At 48.3% G+C, this 22,661-nt stretch overlaps 1 protein-coding gene across 2 annotated transcripts in view; it reads left to right on the top strand.

Moving 5' to 3' along the window:
- Positions 1-13,437: 13,437 nt before the first annotated feature.
- Positions 13,438-22,661, top strand: part of LMNB2 (lamin B2) — a 36,198-nt gene continuing 26,974 nt past the window's right edge. The window contains exons 1-2 of one of the 2 annotated variants that reach the window (XM_058820928.1): positions 13,438-13,674; positions 21,571-21,707. In XM_058820928.1, coding sequence (XP_058676911.1) covers positions 13,438-13,674; positions 21,571-21,707 — 374 coding nt within the window. The remainder of the gene's footprint in view (positions 13,675-21,570; positions 21,708-22,661) is intronic. The other variant, XM_058820929.1, reaches the window with a different exon arrangement.

Here is a 22,661-nt window from a genome sequence, read left to right on the forward strand (position 1 = left end):
CATAAGTAAACTGAGGTCTAGACAGTCTTCCCCAGAAGTATTTGGTAACTTGCAAGACTTTGCAGCCAGATCAGAAACCAACAGCCTCTGCCACCAAACCCAGAAGAATCAGCGGGCTAAATCCTTCTCCTACATCACCCCACATGCAAAGGCACCAGCAGCTCTGCTCAAGCCATTGTCTGCCTTCTGGAGCAGCACATGTGCATGGACACAGGCACACACAGAGGAGCCATGCAAGTGCCCTCCTGTGAGGAGGAGAAAGGCAGCTGCCCCTGCAGCAGCTCCCTGGTCACCACATACAACACCCATGAACAGGGTATTATAGGTCCCTATATTTCTGATGTTCTGTTTTGTGCAAGGTCTTCTTTTACAGCACATGCACACTGCTAAAGCTGTCATTCATGTTGCCACAGGCAGCAACTGTTCCCAAATCCAGCTGCTCTAGGAAAACCCGGAAAACAACCCTTGCCTTTGCCTTGGAGCCTCTGCTGAATTATGGTTTCTGACCACTTGGCCAGTCCAACTGCTTGCTTGGCCTGAGCAGAGGACTGCAGCTGCCAGTTCAGGCAGGCTGCTCTTGTCTTGTGAATGAAAGGATTTAACCCTTCTGGGGCTGCACTGAGCCTTACAACACTGATTTAACAGCCTCACCTCTGCTGCCATGCGATGGAATTCCCTGATTTTGTAGCCATTTCTGCAATTATTGATGCCTTAGTTTTGGTCTTACAAGTTGCTAATCACTTCCAAATTAAAAGTATATCCTTGGATAAACTACATTTATTGTTGTCATTGAGAAGGCAATGCCCTGCCTTCTCTAGGGGACCCACACAAAAGAGGTTTCTCCTACAGCCACTGGTACAGAGAGTATTACCCTGCTTCTCCCCTGGGTATGGTGCAGTGTGACTGTGTGAAACTGACCTTTCCTCCTTGCTGGTCTTGCTTCACCCTTATCAGATGGGAAACACCATTTACAGACCCACAGATTTCCCTTAGAAGTAGTCACTTTGGACAAATGCAAGTTCCATTTGTATTCCTGCTGCCTTTTACAAGGTGGCCAATGCTTTGCAATGGCCAGATGCCAGGTAGCTAGGAATGGCTTCTGTGGGGATGAGGCTATACCTCAGTCCCTTGCTGGGCCAGCTGAAAGTCAAGGGGGAGCAGGCTGGATGGTGTGGCTGGAGAAGCCACGGGACATTGCCCCTTTGGGCAGCACTGGGAGGCTGGATGAACTCTGCCCGATTGTCACTCTGTACCAGTGGGGTCCTGGGCTGTCCAGCCATAAAGAGCTTCCAGAGAGAGGCAAGAGCACAAACTGGCATCTCAGTGGAGCCTGTGAGGACCTCAGACTTCAGACAAATGTTTGAAGCTGGTCCTCATTTTTAGCTTGGTATGTTCTTGGCCCCCACCCATGTCTCTCCCTGACCCAGTACATTGGTTTGGCACAGCCTGGTTTTTGGTAGCAAAGGGTGGGGGGTTGGGGAGAGGAACAACAGGGGTAGCTTCTGTAACAGGTTGCTAGAAGCTTCCACCATGTCTGACAGAGACAATCTCTGATGGCTCTGAAGATGGACGTGCTGATGGCCCAATTACTGATGTTGGTAACACCTCTGTGATGACGTATTTAAGAAGAAAATCAACACAGCGCACACACAGCTTTTTTCAGGGATAGTGAAGCACTGCCACTGGGGCCATCGCTGGTGTAACATGTAGCAATGCACTGCAGTAGCTGCTGCCATCTCGGTGCAGCCCGCGGTGAGCCTTGCCCACCTGGCCACTCCTAGCCACTGTGCCATGGGCAGAAGGGCAGGGGCAGCAGCGGCTCCCCCTTCCCGGTGCACGTGGAGAGGCATTGAATGGCGCCAGCGCCACGGCAGCCACCACTGCCTGTGCAATGGGGCAGAGCCGCGTGGCTGGCAGCAGAAGCGTGACGAGTGATTCCCAACGTGGAACCTGGGCGAGATCAACTTCTCAGCGCTGCAGGATCCTGCAGGAATCTTTGAACTCGTGGGATTTGTTGGCAGTGGTTCCTACAAGCAGTAGCTCTTCTTCTAGTCAGAGAAGAGGAGGAAGTGAGGACTCGTGAGGGAAAACAACATGGCGGCACCAAGATCAGTGGTAAAGAAAGAGGGGGAAGAAGTGCTCCAAGTGTCAGAGCCAAGATGCAAGCTGTACTGAGGACTGTGGTTGAAACAAACTGTCTACTTGTAATGCATGAAGTCCACCGGGGGTGAAGAGAGCCGCTTGTAGCTCATGGGAAAAGTGCTCACACCGGAGTGGGTAGATGCCAGAGAAAGCCATGATCCAGTGGGAGACCAGAGAGACAGGGGCCCCAGCTTCCAGAGACAGAGACAGAGAGAGCCCTTGATTCCAAACTAGAGCAGCCTATCCTTAGGGGACTGCACCTCTTGGATGAGTGACCCACACCACAACAGTTTTGAGATGACTGTTTGCCCGTGGGAGGGACCCCATGGCATAGCAGAAAAAAGACTCCTCTCCCTGAACAAACAGAAGATCTTGAATGATGAACAGACCAAAACCCCCACACCCTGTTTCCCTGTGCTCTTGGTGGGTAGGAGGGAGGGTCTGGGGGAAAAAAGGTGGTTTAAGTGCTTGCTTTACTTCTCATTATCCTCCTCTGACTCTGTTAATAATAAATTTAATTTGTACCTTTAAATTTAAACCTGTTTTGCCCTTAGAGGGTTTTTCTCCTAGTTTTTGTCTCAACTCATGAGCCCTTCATAAATTTTTTTCCCTCTCCTTTGCCCAACTGTAGCAGGAGAGGGTAAGTGAACAACTCTTGTGGGTGCCTGGCATTTGGCCAGTGTCAAACCATGACGCCCGGGCATGGTGCTCTGGGCCCAGGCAGGAGCAGTCCTCCAGGCCCAGCACGCAGCTCTTTGTTGTGCAGGAACAGGGCACAGGAGAAGGGGTTGCCAGCACAAGCCTTTGGGGAATGTGACTGTGAAGGGGAGGTTGGAGGGGAAGATGGGCTGAGATGCTCAGCCTGCAGCATGGACAAGAGACATGGGCAGCACTCACAGGCAGTGAAGGGGACAATTGCTGCAAACTGCTGTGCCCTGCGCAGGTGGGCTCACATAGGTCCTGCAGAGGCAGGAGGCATATCTGCAGAGGCAGAGTGCCTGTGTGAAGGATCCTCCACCATTTTGGCACAAGTTTTCCTGCAGCCTCGTGGTGACCTGGGCTCATTTACCTGAGCAGCCCCAGGTGCTTCTTGTAGGAGAAGCTGTTTTGGACACTGCCTGCCCCGGCTGAGTCCCACTGAGAAATGGTACATCTCTTACCCACCCCAAGAGGGCCTTGAGTGGCCACGGTGGAGGCAAGAAGAGTTCCTCTTCATTCTCCAGTCAGTGACACCATTCCAGAGGAGCAGCTGTGTGTGTGCTGGCTCTCAGCTGTGCTATTTGCTTGTACCATATGACACCAGGCAGCTACAAAGCAGTTTTTCGTGACTGAGCTCATGACACAACATGGTTAACAAAAGCTTAGAATTCTAATATTTCTTGCTCCTTGTTAACATGGATGGATGCCCACACTTTATCCTTGCAGACTAGGAGCATCTGCAGTGTCTGGGGCATACCTGTGACATTCTGCAGGGCAGGCAGCAGCCACTGGTCACTGAGGTACTGAAGCCAAGGGAAGTCAGAAAAGCAGCAAAGGTTGAGGAAGATAGGTGAACTGCAAAGGGGAGGTCCTTCCTAGAGTGAGTTCATTCAGACAAAGACTCACCAATATGCCAAAGACTGCAGGGACAACCTGGCAAGACTGTTTCCTGAGGAGATAAGAGTAATGGGGTATCCATCTTCCAATAAGGTGTTGGTCCTTCCTTGTATATATATCCCAACAGCAGAGTCCTGTAGAAAGCAAATGTTGCTATTTCTTTTACATTAGAAGGTATTTTTTACAAGAACTAAAAGGAAAATTGGTCATGAATTGGCTGGTGTGGCCAGGGTGTCATTGACACAGAAGGAGAAAAGTGCAGGGTGAGAAGGAGAAAAGTAGATGAAAAAGTAAATGAAATTCAAGAGATTTGTGTAACAACAGAGCAAAAGTAAAGGGCTCAGTAGTCCCAGTGCCCATGGGTGGCCCACAGAAGTATGGATTCTTCACACAGAATTTTCTCCTTCTGGGTGTCCTAGTTATGAAGCCAAATATATCCTGATGTGGCTGAGCACCTCTAGGCACTTCACTGGAAGGTGCTCAGGCACTGCAGTGGAAGGACGCCCGGCTCCTTGCCAGATGTAGGGTGAGGGTATTCTCCCCAGTGGCCTCAGGCCAGCCCTCCAGACCTTGCCACAAGTTGGGATGGCCACTGAACCAGAACAGCCAGGGATATCCAAACGTATTTGCTTAGCAGGGGTAGAGAGGGAAAATAGTGATTTATGTTCTGCAAGATGCAAACTTGCCAGGCTTGAGCAGATCCGAGCTTCTGCTTCTCCAGGCCTGGTCAGATCAATACTGGCACAGATGAGAAGATGCACACTTCTAGCCATTTGCACTATGACTCCTGCAAGTGGAGGCTCATCTACACGATGTCCACCATGCATCACTGACTTAACTCTTTATTGCTTTTTAAGTTAAATTGTCAGTATAAACTGTCAATGGCCTCACTGGCCATGTAGCCTCAAACTGATCTCTCTGCCTTTCTCCATTCTCAGACCATTTAAGTGTCTGCAGTTTTCTAGCATTCCCTGGCTTCCCACTCCAAACATGTTATAAAAATGCAAACCCAAGCAACAGCTGCATCATGGTTTATCAACTGCTTCCTTATTACCCAGCAAATACCAGATTAATTTCATGTTTAAAGCTGAGTCTCACATGTCAGACAGGTGTTGTCAGGTAGACTGTTCTCCAAGATAATTGCCAAATTGGTGCTAGACCTCAAGCAGTCCTTAAGGATGTGGCCACAGGTGTCATGGGGTTGCACACACGTGCACTGGTCTGGGGATCATCTCTGTTAATGGTGTGAGTAAATCCCCAGAAATGGATGATCATTTATGATGGGAGTATCACAGATCTGTCCACACTGCTGGGAGAGATAGATGTGGACACACGCCTGTGAAACTGGGGCAATATTTCCTGGTATATTGAAGGAGAACTGGCCTGGTCTCCCTGCCACATGTCAGTGAATCCATGCCACTTGTTAGTTCTCAACAGTTTGGGAAGCCCAACACTTTGAACACAGCAGTTGTTTTTCTGGATTCCGTGGGGTTATACCTTTTGCACTTGAAGAAGCTCAGAGGTTCAGTCAGAACAGGCCCAGACTTAATTTCCTGCACTTGGGCAGATTATCCACCGAGTGAGGACATCCACCCAGCCCCCGAGCAATGGCCCTGATCTTTCCAGGGCACAATTTTCTGCATGCCAGCCTGTCACACTACACTACATAGGGCCATGCTGAAGCTGATCTTTTTTGTACATTCAAAATTTCTCCAGACAGTATAAAACAAACTAAATTCCACAAATCTATGCTATTCTCACACTCAGAACTGGGGTTTAACAGTGCAGAGGAAGCCTGGAAATATCACCATCAAATAAAAGCTTTTCCTCATTTGCTGTAGCTTCTGCCCATTTAACTCCATCCAAGCAGATCTCTCATGGCTGCTCAAAACATCTGATTCTTGCACCTGCCCACCTACGTGCATTCTCATGGTAAAGAAAGAAGTGATGTGATGCTGCTAGCCTTCAAAATTCAGTACAGAGCACAGGCTGCAGGAGAGTGGGGTAGGGCACAGTCTCTTCTGACTGTACCAAACTCAAGACAGCAAATGGCTTCCTGCTGTAGGTTCATGGTAAGCTGGGGCTGTTCTTTAGGGACATGCAGCTCCAACACAAGTGTTAAGTGAGGCAGTGCTCCAGCCCTTCACTGTTGTTCCCAGCTGTAGATGGGAAAAATATTTTCCCATGAGACAGATGTATTGACAGCCTCTAAAAGGGCCCAAGAGAGACAGAGAGGAACTTTGGACAAGGGCATGGACAAAGGGGAATGGCTTTCCACTGCCAGAGGGCAGGGTTAGATGGGATATTGAGAAGAAATTCTTCCCTGTGAGGGTGGTGAGCCCCTAGTACAGATTGTCCAGAGCAGCTGTGGCTGCCCCATCCCTGGAAGTGTCCCAGGCCAGGCTGGACAGGGCTTGGAGCAGCCTGTGGAAGGTAAAAGATGTCCCTGGCCATGGCAAGCAGATGGAACAAAATGAGCTTTAAGGTCCCTTCCAGTCCAAACCTAAATCAATCTGTGATTCTATTACTCTGTGACATGAAAGCCAGGTTCAAAGAGCTACTCCATGAAACTCTAAACATACAGACATTAACTGAAAAATCTTCATGGTCATCTTAGTTTTGTTGCAAGATCATTTTAAAGCTTAATGAATTATCCTTTGTAAAATACTTTGAGATCTTGGGTGGAGCACACTTTGGAGTTGCAGAAAGCATTCCTTTCATCTCCTTGATTAATCATGCATTAATATATCCAAGAGAGACTGATTCCATGCACAAACCTAATTATCTCCCTAGGCCTGTCTTCTTCCTTCTCACGTGTGTTTTACTCTGCAAACTTTACCTTTCACAGAACCTCTGGCTTAAGTAATCAGCACTCCCAAATACATGTAGCATGTTACAGTGCATGATGGGATAAGGAGATAATTCTCTTTCAAAGTGGAATCAAAGATTTCTACTTTGACCTTTCTACACTAAAAACTGAACTCTGGTGGGAGCTGGTTTGTTTGTTTGTCAGCATAAGACTGAAATATTTCTCTCCAGTCAGACCATGACAAAAGTTGGCAAGATATGAGGAACAGAACAGGTAACTGCAGCTGCTGGAGGAAAATATGTAAATAACTCTACAGTGGTGGGCACCTAGCCAGCTGCAGTTGGGCTGAGAATATGAAAATTAAGCACCAAATGGTTGTCTTGAAAAAAATGCTGGGTTTGTTTTCTTTAGCAGATGAGTGCCAGGCTTTATATAATAACAATTCAGGAGTGTGAGCATTGCATGCTTCCCTCCCATAGCTCCACTGGCACGCCAATGATTTAAGGGATTCTTGGAGCAGAGCTGGGATTGCTCCTGGCTGATAATGCAAGCTTTTTGAACTCAGAGGAACTGCATTCAGAGCCAGCCCCCACCCTCCTTCACTGTCCTCTCCAAACTGTCGAGTGGCTAAATGATGACGGGCTGGCACAGGAAATGAGGGAACCTGAACTCCACAGGTTGCTGAGAATTGGGGCTACCCTAACAGTTGGATTATTGGAAGTCTAACGAGAATAAAATCCAGCTCTGCTGTGAATAACAAAACTCACATTGTTAGAGATTATTGGCCCAATATTTCATTAAAAGTGATGTGAATAAACCCTTCCTTCATTTTAGAATAATGTTACTTTTTATCTCTTTTAACAGCAGCTGCTCTGCACAAGGCATGTCCATGGTCTGGCTCCAAAGGCTGACACAATCTGGAAGGAAGCAGTGGCATTTTTCTACCTGGACAGCTCATCTGTTTTCAGTGGTGCTTTCATGGTATTCAGCTGCCAAGAAATCTGTTTTCCTATACGTTTGGAAGAATTATTGAATCCTGGGGAGACCCAGTCCCAGCCCAGGCACAGCCCCAGCCCCAGCCCCGGCCCCAGCCCCAGCCCCGGCCCCGGCCCCGGCCCCAGCCCCAGCCCCGGCCCCGGCCCCAGCCCCAGGCACAGCCCCGGCCCCAGCCCCAGCCCCGGCCCCAGCCCCAGCCCCGGCCCCAGGCACAGCCCCAGGCACAGCCCCGGCCCCGGCCCCAGGCACAGCCCCAGGCACAGCCCCGGCCCCGGCCCCAGGCACAGCCCCGGCCCCAGCCCCAGGCACAGCCCCAGCCCCGGCCCCAGGCACAGCCCCGGCCCCAGGCACGGCCCCAGGCACAGCCCCAGGCACAGCCCCAGCCCCGGCCCCAGGCACAGCCCCAGGCACAGCCCCAGGCTCAGCCCCAGCCCCGGCCCCAGGCACAGCCCCGGCCCCAGGCACAGCCCCGGCCCCAGGCACAGCCCCAGGCACAGCCCCGGCCCCAGGCACAGCCCCAGGCTCAGCCCCAGCCCCGGCCCCAGCCCCGGCCCCAGGCTCAGCCCCAGCCTCGGCCCCGGCCCCGCCTCTCTCGGCGCTTTCCCCTTTGCCGCAGTTCCGGGCACAGCCGGCAGGGGCGCCGGTGGCTCCCGGCCGGGCGGGGCGGGTGCGATGATTCCCCCGCGGCTGCAGGGGGCGCTGTGGCGCCGGCCCGGCCGCCTCTCCACACGGCAATGGCGGGCGGGCTGCGTGGCGGGAAGGGGCTGCAGCAGAGCCGCGGAGCGGTGGCCGGAACCGCAGGGCCGAGCGGACTCCGGGGTAGCAAACGAAATGGAACAGAAACTCCGCAGCTGTAGCGGGAGCCGAGGGGAGGCCCGGCAGGCGGGGCTGCTGAGTTACAGGGCAGTGAAAAACCCGGAGCAGTGGCAGAGAAGCGGCGGGGCTGGGCAGGGGCCGCTCGGCTCCCGAGCGCCGCCGGGAGAGGCTCCCTCGGAGCGGGAGGGGACTCGGGGATCCCGGGGTGTCCCCTGAGGCACCCGAGTAGATGGGGAGGGTCCTTTGTTCGGTTAGGCAGGGGTTAATAAGGTCCCAGTTCAGTGGCTGCGGTCACGAGCAAAAGCCTCATTCCACGGCAGAAGAAGAAGAAGCAGGACCGGGCTGGGCTCCCGCAGGGGCAGCGCCTTCCCGCCGGAGGCAGCAGCTCCAACGCTCCTCAGCCGAGAGAGCAAGCGAGCTTGCAGCTTCCCCGGCCCTTTCTTTTACCAGCCCAATTACCGCAGTATCTCTGCCCCTCCGAGAGAAACTCAGATAAGAGAAGTGCAGCCAGATACCCTTCTCTCCCCTGAGCTTGGCAATTTCTGTTGCCCTTAAGTACCTGATCGTTATTGTTTCTTAGAAAAAAAAAAAAAAAAAAAAAAAAAAAAAAAAAAAAAAAAAAAAAAAAAAAAAAAAAAGCAGGGAGGGAATTCCCGAAAAGAAAAACCAAATAAAAACTCTAACCTACAACATGCTATTATAAACAAATCACTTTGATCACTTTGTAGAAAAATGACAAAGTGGAATTGTGGAAAGTTGGGAAGCCTGAGCACTGACCTCTCAGCATCTTCTTTTGCCCCTTTTCTGTTGAAATGTTGGGAAATGTGTAGTGTTTTTTGAATTAAATTCTCATTTCTTTCTGATCACATGAGAACAGGGTCTGGTTCCAGTATGTATCTGAAGGGCCACACTTGGAAGTTACTCACCTTCCTTACACAAAAGAGGGAACAATTCCAAGCACAGACCAGAATTCTGTCTGTCCAGACTTGGTTGGCACTTCCCCCAGCATGATACAGCTTGAATTGTACCTCAGTAAGGAGGTAAATGCTGTAGCAAAATAATATTATTTTTCAAAACTCCTGTCAAACAGTACATGCTGGATTCAGAAAAACCACACCCTTGACATGTTACAGCGTAATGTCTTGTCTTGAAAAAAGCCCTTGTCCTACAGTCAGTCTGCTGTTGGCTTTAAGCCCTCAATTGTGTGCCATGTTCCTCTTTGCTCTTTTCTACATCTCAGCAAACTTCCTCATAGTGCATGAGGAAGGTTTCATCCATGACTCATGGTATACCATTCATTTCTCTACTTGCTTTAGTGCTTTCTGTCCTGACACTGCTGGAAAATATTTTATTCAATGAAAGATGAAATTCAGGAGCAGAACTCTGTGGTGAGATATGAGTACTTCTTCCAGACTTGGACTCATTGCTAGCAAGTTTTTGAGCACTAATACTGACGCCAGATTGAATTTGATAGGAAAATGTTATGTGATATATGTTCAATCCTGTCTCCTTCCTGAAATTAATGACAATATTTGAGACAATCAATGAAACTTTATCTGGCTTTTTGAGCAAGGTGAAGAACAAGAGGCACAGGGGGAGTTAGGTGACTACAGGAAAGCTAGAAATAATCCTATTCAAGACATACAAATAAAAGAGGGTAAAATGAAAAATGGGAGAACATAGCAGCAACTGCTGAGAAACAAAAGCAGTTAAGTAATAGCATTGGAAATCCTGTGTCTTCAGATTTATGAAAATGTCAGAGTCATTATGAAATCCCAGATAGCATCAGAAAATTTGTTACACCCAAATGTACAGGAAACTGGTCAACGAATGAGAAGGTGCCCTGCATCAAAGGGTACACAAGGTTTCCCTTTGTCTTTATTACGTACTAGAAGCAATTCCTTCATTTTTCTGGTGGAAGAAATACTCCAAACCTAAACAGAGCCAATCTCTACTCTCTGTGTCTGACATCCCGAAAGTTTATTTCTATCCTATGCAGACAGTCAGAAATGTTGCAAGTGTCTTTGAGCTAGAACTTCAGTACTGAACCCAGGGCTCTTCCAAGTTCCTCACTTTACATCAGGGTGGGATCTGTATCTGCAGCAGCTTCCTCCTCTGCTCCACTTTCCACAAAGGGAAAGCCTGGGAGAGTGGGCAAGGCAGGAGCTGCAGTGTACTCTTTTTTCTTTCTTTTTTTTTTCTTTTTATTTTTTTTAAATTATTTTCCTAGCCAGGTGAGGCTGACACATCCTTATACCATCCCTTTGTCAAACACTAAATTATTTTGTCTTGGGATAACAAATCCATTCTACCTGCTCAAAACAGAAGGAGTTTATTGTAAAATTGTTTTGGGTAGCAAAGACCTGTCAAAGTCTCTAATGAAAAATTAATTGCTAAATATTAAGAGACGAGTCAACATATTGAGCGTGGTTCAATTCTAAATCCCTGTCATAGGAGGGATCCAACAGGACCAGTATTTAAGCAGATGCCAAAACCACAACTGAAACTTGTGTTGCAGTCCCTGGAAATCACAGCTGGTGAGCAGGCACTCAGCTTTTCCACTTCCCTTTTTTCCTTGATGCCTCCTCTCCCCATCTCACCCCCAAACCATTCTCTTAATTTTAGAAGAGATAGGAAAAGTGAACATACATATTCTGTTAACAAGTGGAGATTGGTGTCAGGGATGAAATTGTGCAAGTGTCCAGGTTACTGCTAAAGAAAGGGACTTTCTAAAATATGTAGAAAATATCAGGTATAATTATCGATGCATATTTCAGGAAGTATATTTTGATAAAAAACTTTACTTCAATACAGTTGATACCAACACTATGAAAAAACCCAGTAACACTAGAAGGAAAAAAAACTAAACCAAACAGAAAAAAACCCAAAACCAAAAAAGGGAACAAAACAAACAAAAAAAACCCCGCACAAAACCCCCCAACCCAAAACCAAAAAAACACAAAAAAGCCAACCAACCAACAACAAAAGACCCCCCCCCCAAAAAAAAGAAAACAAAAAAAAAAAAACCTACAGCACACAAACTCTTGAAATAAAGTTTTTTAAGCCATTTTCTCAACTTCATGAACAAAGGGAATGTACATCTCGTTTACATTATCAATCAAAATTAGGCAAAAAGCTTAAAAGAATTTCTAAAATATGAAAGATGCACAGATGATCACATCAAATAAAAATAGAAGTGAGCTTACCAAAAAATGCTTATATAGTGGCTTTCATGATTCTTAAAATATTTTTTCCTGTCTTAACACAAACAGAGTTTATAGCTGGTCTTTCACAAATTTGCAAGTGTTGGATACTGAATGTTAAAGAGAGAAAAAGTTCATTTTAAGCGCACTGCTTGATGCTCAGGGGTCTTTTTTTGGTTTGCTCGGGGGAAGCCAGTGCTGTTAGGGACGACACGGACTACGTGGGGCAGGAGCAGGGCTCGGGGCTGGGGCTGGAGCCGGTCCAGCAGCAGTTCGGTTGCAGTTTGCAGACAGGCGCCAAAATTCAAACCACGCGCGGTTCTCTGCTGCAACTCCCGAGCGCGGCCGGAACAAAGCGCAGGAGGCGGATGGGGCCGGGTCCGACCGCCCTGAGAGCAGCGAGCACAGCACCCTGGGAGTTGTAGTCTCTGCTCGCTGCTTCCTTCCCCGATTCGGGCAGAAAACTGAATTCCACCTAGTCGCCCATCATATCATCAGATCTCACTGGCAGCGCCCTGCCGGCAGTGACCCTCATGTAGAGGGCTGTGCCTTCCAGAAAGTGCACGGGGAGTGTTCTTGGTTCCATTTTAGCTGTCACTCATAAACACCCTCCGGGAAACCCACTGATACCCACAGCTCCACAGACTGCCGAGGAAATTCTCGGTAGGAGGCGGAGGTGACGGGACACTCAGCGCTGTCCCGGCAGAGGAGAAGCCCGAGCAGGTGGGACAGACACTCTGCTGTCTCACACAGCCAGGACAAGTAGTTTTGTACCAGGTGGACATTTTGAGGCAAGCACATTCATGTGAAAACCTGTGATTGCTAGAGAGCCTTACAGCTATTTGCCCACGTGGATATTAAGCATCCAGAATTCCTGGGTTTATTCCAAGGTTTTCCAGTTTGAGGTGTACTTGATACTAGGATTTCACATTAAGATCGTTTTAGTTCTATTTTGAGACCAAATAACTACTACCTACTTTCTCACACTGGGTCCGTAAGTTTTCACATTGTATGCTGTATTTTCTTGCTGTCTTTCCAGTTTCTCTATCCAGACCTATACTCCCACCTCTGCATAATGCTCCTGCTACTTTTTCTCTTGGCTCTTCATACAGATGACAGACTTTTCAGTCTGTTTTTTCAGCTTCTCCTTTTTCTCAGCCCTCCCTTCAGCTCCCTCAGCTGAAAGGCACAAGACCAGGAACAGCTTTTGGGAATGGTAATCTAATTAATACTCGTTAATGTGCAAGAATTGACAGAATTTGAGGTTTTTGGGGAAAATACTGCTCCAAATATTCAGGAACAGAAAACTCAGTGAATTCTAGTTTTTACAAAGTTTGACTACGTAGCCAAAAAACATCTCTTTAGGCATTAGAAAAATATTAACCTTGGGGATGTCCAATCCATGTTTTCTCCATTTCAGCACAGAGCTGGACCCTGGCCTGTGCAGAGCCGACAGCAAACAAGGGCAACATCTCAGAGCGCACAGGCGGCTGTGGACGATATTTTAGGGAATTACAGTGAAAACACACAAACACGCCCTTTCACAGAACCCCTCAGCCCACAGGCCTGAGCCCCGCGCGGGATCCGGGCTGCTGCTCCGCCAGGAGCGGGTGAAGGTCAGTCCTGTTGGTGGGTCCGGTCTCTTCCGCAGTCGCCACCAAAACCTCTTCGCTTCAGAACCAGCCCCAGCCCGGTTCTGTCCTTGACGCGCAGCCCGAGCGGCACCCGCGAGCCCCCATCGGGCGCGAAATGGCAGGCGCGCCAGCAGCCCGCGGCCATCTTGGCGCGGGGACTGCATGTCCCAGGCGGCGCCGCGGCGCAAGGGGCCGCCCGCCCGCCATCTTAGCGCTCCCTCCCCCGGTGCGGCGGGATTGAATGAGTCGCTGCCCGCCCGCCTGCCAGCCCAGCGCCATGTCAGGCACTCCGAGCCGCAGCACTCCCGGCGGGACCCCGTTGTCGCCGACCCGCATCTCCCGGCTGCAGGAGAAGGAGGAACTGCGGCAGCTCAATGACCGCCTGGCCGTTTACATTGACCGTGTGCGGGCACTGGAGCTGGAGAACGACCGTCTGCTGCTAAAGATATCGGAGAAGGAGGAGGTCACCACCCGAGAGGTACGGCCGAGTTGGGGGCGAGCAGCGACTGCTCCCGTGGCGCCCCGCGCCTCCGTCCCGGGGCGGGTCCGCGGCCCGGCACTCGCCCGGCCGGCTCCCGCCCGTTCCCTGCGCGGCGCGCGGTGCGCTGTGGCGGCTCCGTGTGGCGGCCGCGCCATGCCCGTCCGCCGCGCGGGGAGCGGGGGGCCGTGAAGACCCAGCACCTACCCGCGCGACCCCTCGGGGCGGCCGGGGGCTCTCTGGCCGCGGTGTCGCGCTGAGGGGCTACTGGCGACACACTGAAGGCGTCTGAGGCCGGGATTCGGCACGGGGAGGTGGCGGGAGCGGAGCGGGGTGGACACGGCGCTGCAGGCGGGAGTGGCGGTTCCCGCGCCGGCCGGGCCCCAGCGCGAAGCCGCTGCGGGTCCCTTGGCCACGGGCGGGGCTCGGCCGGGGTCGCGGGCGGTTCGAGCCCTCCGTGCCCCGCGCCCACAGCACACGCGTGCTCTGGTACCGGCTCGTTGGGTGTCCCCTACGGCCTCTGTCTTGACGGCTGATGCAGTGGGGTGGGAGATTTGAAAAGGTTTGGGCTGGCTTTGCCTCTGACCGTAGGAAATCTTTTACAGACTCCGTAAATACTCGGAATCAAGTCCGTGTAAGCGACTCTGATTTGTTTCCTCGAATTTTGGAGGCAAAACTGCATGATTTTTTTCCCCAAGTTTAGCTTTCCCCTATTCTGTGGCGGCTGCTTTCCGCGGTACTCTCCTCCTCCTGTGGCGGAAGGATGTAGTCGGTGGCACTGGGGGCAGTCCCGTCCTGGGCAAGCCCAGACCCCCTTAGCAAGGTGCGGTGTCCCGCCGCTGAGATGATGTTAAGGTGCTGTGGAAAGTCTATCAATAAACTGCCTGGACTGTAACTTCTGGGATGTGATGGATCGCTGTGCCACTGTGTAGCTTTTAATTTTTTTTTGGTCTTTTTCCCCTTTTCACCCCTTGAAATGCTGATTTGATGATGCTCGGGGTGTTGGGAGGAGGATTTGATTTAATTTAGTTTAAGTAGAGCAGATGTTATAATGTCTTATTTGGGGATGCAATCAGTGCATGTATGCCCAAATCAGAAGTACCTTTAGAGTCCCTTTGTATCGCTTAATGATATATTGTAACTTCCATGCTTTCAAAATCGCTAGCTATTTCTAAGCATGAAGCATAACTTACCGTGTGAAATCATGCTATAAACAAAATAAACACATCTAATTTAGGAAGCTTCTAAGCTATAGATCGCTGGAGGCTAGAAGGAGTATCCCTTTGAAATGCAAGAGTGAGAATGTAAATCTGGTGATGGTAGGCATGTGCAAGAGTAAGAGGACAAGCAGACAACGTTGATATAATTTCATTAGACTTTTAACATGAGTTTAAACCAGTTTGTAACAGTGTAGTGTGTGAGCAATTCTGAAAAGTATTCTGATGCAGTAATCAGAAAATAAACTTGAGAATAGGAACCTTTTGGTTACTTTGAGCTTTCTACCTCTGTGTTTTTCATCCAGACTTCAAAAAGGTCTTAATCCTCAGACATAACAAACTTCTTCAGGATTTATCAAGCTCTTCTTTGGCACTGATGCTTTGGCTTGTCTCTGGACCACCTTTGTTAAATACTTTCCTCATCCCTTTAGGAAGGTTTATTTATTCTTTACATATGTCCATAGAAGGAAACTTTGTAGTTTTATTGTTTTAGTGCTGGGCAGTGGACATTGGTTTAGGACTGTGGAAGCAGTAAGCCTTCACATAGTTGTCAGATTTCCTATTTACTGGAATGGGAGAGTCCTTTCACTTTTGGGACCTACCTAGTAAATTGGATTTTCTGCTGGCAATTCAGCAAATTCCAACAATTATTAACTGTTGGAATTTGCTTTCATAAAATAATAAGGCTTAGTGTGAAATAAGATATTAATTAAAAATAAACCCTCCAAATCCCACAGCCTCCCCCCCAAACAAACCCCAAAGTAGCTCTAACTTCTGTGTAGAAGCACAGTTAAACATAGTCCAGTGAAATTTGCATACTGTTCTCTCTGCATTATTAAATCTTTATATATGTAAGCATCTAAGCTCTGCATGCTTATAGGAGACTATTTTCTTTTTCCACAGTGTTCAAAATGCACATTCCCATTTGTTATCCTCAACTGTGTGTAAATTTGAGTCTGATCTTATTTACTGTTTATAAAAGCTAATTGGATATTCTGTTATTTTTGGCTTTTCTTTGGTTCTGGCAGAAGATGTCACCTGCCACTGTGGTAGGTGGCATCGTGCACATTGTGGGAAGCAGACAGAAGCACTGCTCAGCAATGGGCTGTTGGTTACTACCTGAGACTTTTGCCTAGAGAGCAGATGATGGAGTCCATGATCAAAGGTGGATTTCTCAAAGCTAAGGACAGCTTTAGCAAGCAGTATACGGAACCATGGTTATCATGAGAGAGATGTTTGTTCTTTGCTTGTCACTCAGGTATCCCTCAGGGACCATACCTGAGCTGGCAGAGACTGTTATTTACTGACATGGCATGTCCTGAGTAATGGGTTCCTGATGCCCCCTGCCCCAGCCCTGCATGTCTGGGAACAGTTTTGCTCTGTGCTCAGAGTTCTGGTTTAGGGTGGTGTCTTCTGGATGAGAGAAGTTCTACTGATGCTGATCAGGCAAGGAGTGTAGTTATTGTTCTGCCAGAGATTCTTTAATCATCAGCTGGTCAGGATGTTCTTTTTCCTCGTTGTTTCAACTACCAATTTGAACAAGATTGCAGAAAGCAGCTGTTTGTGTGGCAGTCCCAGCATGGTCTTAGAACAATATAATTCCTGTTCTTCTTTATGAACACAGGGCTGCCATCTCTTAACAGCAGAGAAAAGGAGCTTTGCAGTTGATTAATCTTTAGTTCTTTATTAATTATAGCCTTTTTCCTAACCCTGTCCAGTGCTGCTTTACTTGTATGCAGTAGGCACCTAGACAAATAAAAAGTGTATACTGTAAGCCCTCAGAGAGATGCAAAAAAAAGTTTGCAGATGTGTCTGAGGGAACCTCTAACTGTCCTCATTCATTCTCTGTTTGCTTTCCTCCATCACTGCCCTTGTGTAAGTTAGCCTGTGACAGAAGAGAAATGGAGCTCATCCCCTTGTTTTTCTACATCCTTAGTACATGACTGATGCTATTCTCACTGTGTTGGGGTCATTGTTGCAATAATCTGATTTGTGAGGCTGGGAGGGGACATAGTGGAAGAGCTAAGAGAACAGTCCTAGAGCACTCCTCAGTTCTGTTTTACTGACTCTGCCCTCTTCTGTAGTGCTTGTGGTTGTAGCCTTCTGGAACAGATGTTTTGATGGGGACAAAAGGGATTACTGCGCTGTTCTGAGGTTCTGAGGACACCCCACTGTGCTCATCCCCTCAAAGGAGAATTAGAAAAATAAGGTCCTCGGGAGCCTCAGCTACTGACAGCAATTGCCCTTGTAACAAAAAGAGGATCTGTGGGGTTCCCTTTTCACTCTGTCTTCCCATCTCTGTGGGTGTGAGTGCAGGTGGCTGCAATCTCACATGCTTTCCTCTTACCTGCCAGTGTTGGAGCTACCATGCCCTTTGTGTGCACCATGTGTGGTGGCCAGAGCTACTGTCCTGACCAGGATATGAAGGTCTGGTGTTGCCTAGTTGTCACCTGCAAAATACATACTTAGATGCTGCTGTGGATGTTGGGTCACTCAAGTTGCATCCTCTAAAATATTGGGTTAAATGATTTTCTGGCACTGTAGGTGTCATCTGGGAGGTGTCATAACACACATCTTCATTGTTCTTGAGAACTTGACTGATATTTTTGGTGGCCCTGAACCAGAGCTGACTGGCAGTCCTTTGTCAGTCTATAACTGGCTAAATTAGAACGTGCTGAGCCACACTTGGTGGGAATACACTTGTGCTTTGCATGTTAATGTATTCTTATGAGATTAACGTTTCCTCAGCAGATTTGTCTGGAGTCACTTGTGGTTGGCTGGAACATGTTTCTTGCCTAGCATGTTGGTTCAGTGCCTTCTTGATGTGTTTCAAGTCTTCACTGAGTGACACCTTGCAGCTTTTCTCAAGTGGGGTTGCTTTGGGAGGGTCTGTGTCAGTGTATCTGCCCTTGACCCACTGCCTAGTGAGCTTTGGATGTTCCCAGCGCAGGTAGGTGAGAGCATCCAGCAGCTGTGTCTTTCAGTCTGCTATGGAAACATCTCTGTTTTCTTTTTCTATTTCCTTGTTCCCTGTGTTGCCCAATTACAAACTCACAGGCTCTTTTGCCAGCAAAAGAGAAGGTAAAAAAGTGGAAGCACATTTGTAGTGCAATAAGGGTGTCTAGGTTGGCCTCTGTGCAGGAAGATTTATGCTTGGGCACATGGACATGAAGTGGATTGGGCTGCAGCATGTCCTTTTGTTTTGTGCTGAACATTTTAGGGTTTTTCTGTTGCTTTCAGATGGGGTTTCCATTTTCACAGTTGAGGGACCCATTTGCTGGCCTAACCTGTCATCTGGAAAGGTTTGTTGCTGCTTCCCAGGGCTTGTATTCTGGACATTGTAGAGAGACTGCTGAAGCTCACAGGGCCAAATGAGTTTCATCCCTTCTGCTCTTCAATAAAGGGACCAGTGCTAGTGGCAAGAGGGACCTGAAAAGTATCAAACACAACAACATGGCTCTGGGTGATCGTTGGAGGTTAGGGATGGGTTTTGTTTGGGGTTATTTTTGGTTTGGCTTTTTTGGGGATTTTATTTTGTTTGTTTGTTCGTTTTGTTGTTGTTTTCCCTTTTCTTTCTCTTATGGAATTTTTCTCCCATTTGTTGCCTAAGAGACTGGAACTATAGATACTCGAGAAAGGATGTGGGGAGGGGGTGCAGGTGGCTGCAGCCCCTGTGGTGGGGGGCTTTCTCTTGAGAAGTTCAGAGACCCTGTGAGATTTTGGCTGGGGGCTCAGGGACTGTGCTCAGCTTCTCACTCCCTCTCGGGGTTGGAAGGCAGGCAGTTGGGCTGCTGCTACTGCAGGGAGAATTCGCTGCCGCTGAGAAGTTCTGTCCTGCACAGCTTCTACTACCAAGGGTGAGCCTTTGCTTGTTAGAGTGGCCATTGAACTGTGACCTTTCCAACACCCGACCTCACCTGGAACCCTGAGCCCCTCTGAGGGGGTGTCTCCGGGGTCTGCCTGACCCCTGCCTTCCCTGGCACAGCTCCTGGGTTTTTGCTACACTGTTTGCCACTCTGGGTGTGCCTACTGCTGCTGTTCCAGCTTGCTGCTCCGTAGTTCCTGCTCCAGGCCATTCAGCTTCCCAAGTGGCGCTGAGACCGGCTGCCCACTGAGGGTTTGCAAAGAAATCCCCTTCTCTCTCACCCACCATTGCCGTGTGGGGCTGGGGCTGTGCTTGGGGCCGGGACTGGGTCTGTGGTTCTGTTTGTTGTTGCTGCTGCTGTTGTTTGTTTGCCTTGTTATACATAAACGTACTACTAAAGAACTTTACTCATTTTCTCATACCTTTGCCTGAAAGTCCCATAATTTCAAAGTTATGATAATTTGGGAAGAAGGGGTCACATTTTCCATTCCTAGGGAGGAATGGAAAGACATTGGCATCAGAGCACAGGTGGTGTGGGGAGAGTGAAAGGCTTGAAGATAGCCAAGCAGATCCTGCAGATCAACCATGGATTACACAACTGCTGTTGGCAACAGGGTTTTGGATTCTACAACGAATCAACAAATCCCAGGTGCAAATTTAGGCTGGGTGAAGAATGATTTGAGAGTTCCTCTGGGAAAAAGGACTTGGGGGTGTTGGTCGGTGAGGGGCTGAACCTGCTCTAACCATTGGCACTAGCTGCTAGAAGCCACCTCTGTGATGGGCTAAGCCCCTGGTGTGGGCAGCAGGGGAGGGGGGATTCTGCACCTCTGCTCTGTTCAGAGAAGCTGTGGCTGCCCCATCCTTGGAAGTGTTCAGGCCAGATTGAGGCTTGGAACAACCAGGGATAGTGGAAGGTGACCCTGCACATTGCAGGGGGTGGAATGAGATGGGCTTTAAGGTCTTTTCCAACCCAACTCATTCTTTGATTCTTTGACCATGGAACTGTCTTTCAGGATTCACAACTGCTTCAGAGAGACAGGCAAGCTTGTCTTTCAGGATCCACCTGACTAAATGTCCAGCATAAAGCTGGATAACCCTGTCACGCTCTGGGTGAGGAACTGGCTCACAAGCTGGGCACAATGGGTTATAGTGAGGGAGGGACATCAGGCTGACATTGGTCACAAGTGGAGTGCCATGGGTCTCCAACCTCAGCCCATCAACATCTTCATCAATGATCCTTGGATGCAGGACTCAGAGGGATTCTAAGAAAGTTTGCCAATGGCATTAAATTGGGAGGAGCTGTCAACACCTGCAAGGGCAGAGAGCCCCTCCAGAGAAATGCTGACCAACCAGAGAGATAGGAACTCACCTATGTGAAGCTTAACAAGGACAAGTGCTAGATGCTGCCCCTAGGATGGGGCAGCCATGGCTTGTGGATGGACTGGGGAATGAGAGGCTGGGGAGAGGCTACAGGAAGGGACCTGGGGGTTCTGGCTGATGGCAGGTTGGATCTGAGTCAGCAGTGCCCTGGAGCCAGGAGGGCCAACCGTGTCCTTAGGGGCATCAGGCCAGCTGAGTGAGGGAGGGGATTGTGTCTCTCTGCTCTGCTCTGGAGCAGCCTCACCTTGAGTTCTGGGGGCAGTTTTGGGCACCACAGTATAAAAAAGACATTGAGCTAGTAGAGGAGTGTCCAAAGAAGGGCCACAAGGATGGGGAAGGGTCTAGACGGGAAGGTGTATGAGGAGCTGCTGAGGGCACTCTGTTTGTTCAGCCTGGAGGAGACTGAGGGGAGACCTCAATGCAGTCTTCAGCCTCCTCATGAGAGGCAGGTACCGGTCTGTACACTCTCATGGCCAATGAGAGAGCCTGAGGAAGCAGCATGGAGCTGAGTCAGGGGAGGTTTAGCTTGGATGTCAGAAGGTGTTTTCCCAGGAGGTGGTTGGGCACTGGACAGGCTCCCAGGGGAAGTGCTCAGAGCACCAAGCTTGCCAGAGCTCAGGGAGCATTTGGGTAACGCTCTCAGGCACAGTGTAGGATTGTTGGGGTGCCCTGTGCAGGGCTGGGAGTTGGACTCTCAATGCTCTTGCAGGTCTAACTCAGCATATTCTCTGATTCTGTGAAAGTTGTTCTGGCATCCTTTCACAGAAGCAAAAGTAGCAATCTTACATGGTCCGTACATTTTAGCTGTCTGATATAACTTTCAAATAATCTTGTGTTATAAAAAATATAAAGGCATAGCAGACTTCAAGGTGCCTCATGCAGTCTGTATTACTGATTATATGATAGGTTATTTTGGGACACGAAGCAGTCTGTAGTTCTTTATCCTCTAAGATAGAGAACAAGAGTGGAAGCTCATTTCTGAACAGTTGACATTTCTGTAGTTCATGTGGTTTCAGACACTTTGTAGTGGAAGAACAGCAGAGTCAAAATGGGTCCTTGGGCTTGTATTCTACAAAATATCTTCAAGTGTTTAAAAAAAAATCTCCCAAGGCAGCAGTATTGGGAATAAGGGCAAATAATTGAAGTTAAGATTGTAAGGTGCACTGATCTTGTTCAGTTTATCTCTTGGGAAGGTTTGGACATTTCAAACATAGTATGTTTTGTTGCATTGGTAATAAAAATGAAATCTTTGTGTTGCTTGTTAATTGAAAATGTTCAGTATAGAATGTTCTTAAATGGCAGAAATCATATCATACACCCTTTTTCAAAGAAACTTGTGTGTAACCTGGTCCTGTGTTTCGGTTCTTTGATAGTTGTTGTGATGTTACAACACACAAATACTTTACACACCCAAATACTTTTTTTTCCCCTTAGGTGAGTGGAATCAAGAGTCTCTATGAGTCTGAACTGGCTGATGCTCGAAGAGTTCTGGATGAAACTGCCAAGGAGAGGGCTAGATTACAAATTGAAATAGGAAAACTGAGAGCAGAACTCGAGGAGTTCAATAAAAGGTGAGGAGGGTGTTACATTTCTTTTCTTTCAATTAGAATGGGCAATATTTGCTGTGGAAATTATACCAATGATGCTTCTTAAAACACCTCCTGGAAGCAGATCCATGAGAAGATACAGGTTTGTCAGAGAGAAAATCCTTCAGCTTGTTGGTGTAGCTGGTCAGAGCACATAATTCCAGCAGTGTATACACAAGTGTATTTGTAAATATTAGATGAATGTTATGTGATGTGAGACTCAAGCAAATGGCTGTGCCTGCTTTGTCCTGTCCTGCCTCCCCTGATGTGAATGTGCATGTGTGCAACTGCTTGGTAAACTGGATTGAGAAAGAGATCTAGATTAAAATTGATCTATTCAAGGAGGGTTCATTAATGATTTTTATTGTCTGGCTCACTGTATTAGTGATAGGAGAAATGGAAGAAAAGGGAAGGGGTTGGCCCTGAGCAGTTTGGGAATATGGAAGCAGTGTTGCCTTGAAAAGACATGAAGCTACAATGTAAATGTGCCAGGAGAAGACCTTGTACCCCTGAAATAATTTTAAACTGCCATTCAGTTTGTATCACAGAGAATTGGCATAACAAGCTAGTTCCTGAAACCATGTAGAATTTATTATTTCAATTCCCATGGGAATTATTTGTAATCAAATACTGTTTAGCAGTAGAAACTTCATTTAAAATTTAATATATGTAGTGGAAAATAAATTTTTGCCTCTAATTGAATTTTGCTACCTGTTTTAATATATAAGATTTGGGAATGACAGATTTTTCCTGAGCAGGTCATTATGTACATCACCTGTTTATCAATGTTGTCAGCCATAAAATAGGTTTTAATGTGGCAGTACCACTAAGGCCTACTGTAAGTCTCTCATCTCTTCATTTGCAACTAAGTAGTTATAAAAGGACTTAAATGTTTCCCTCCCGTCTTTTTTTTTTTTTTTTTTCTGGCTATCTAGTTAA

This window comes from Ammospiza caudacuta, chromosome 28, assembly GCF_027887145.1.
Source record: "Ammospiza caudacuta isolate bAmmCau1 chromosome 28, bAmmCau1.pri, whole genome shotgun sequence".
Classification (NCBI taxonomy): Eukaryota; Metazoa; Chordata; class Aves; order Passeriformes; family Passerellidae; genus Ammospiza; species Ammospiza caudacuta.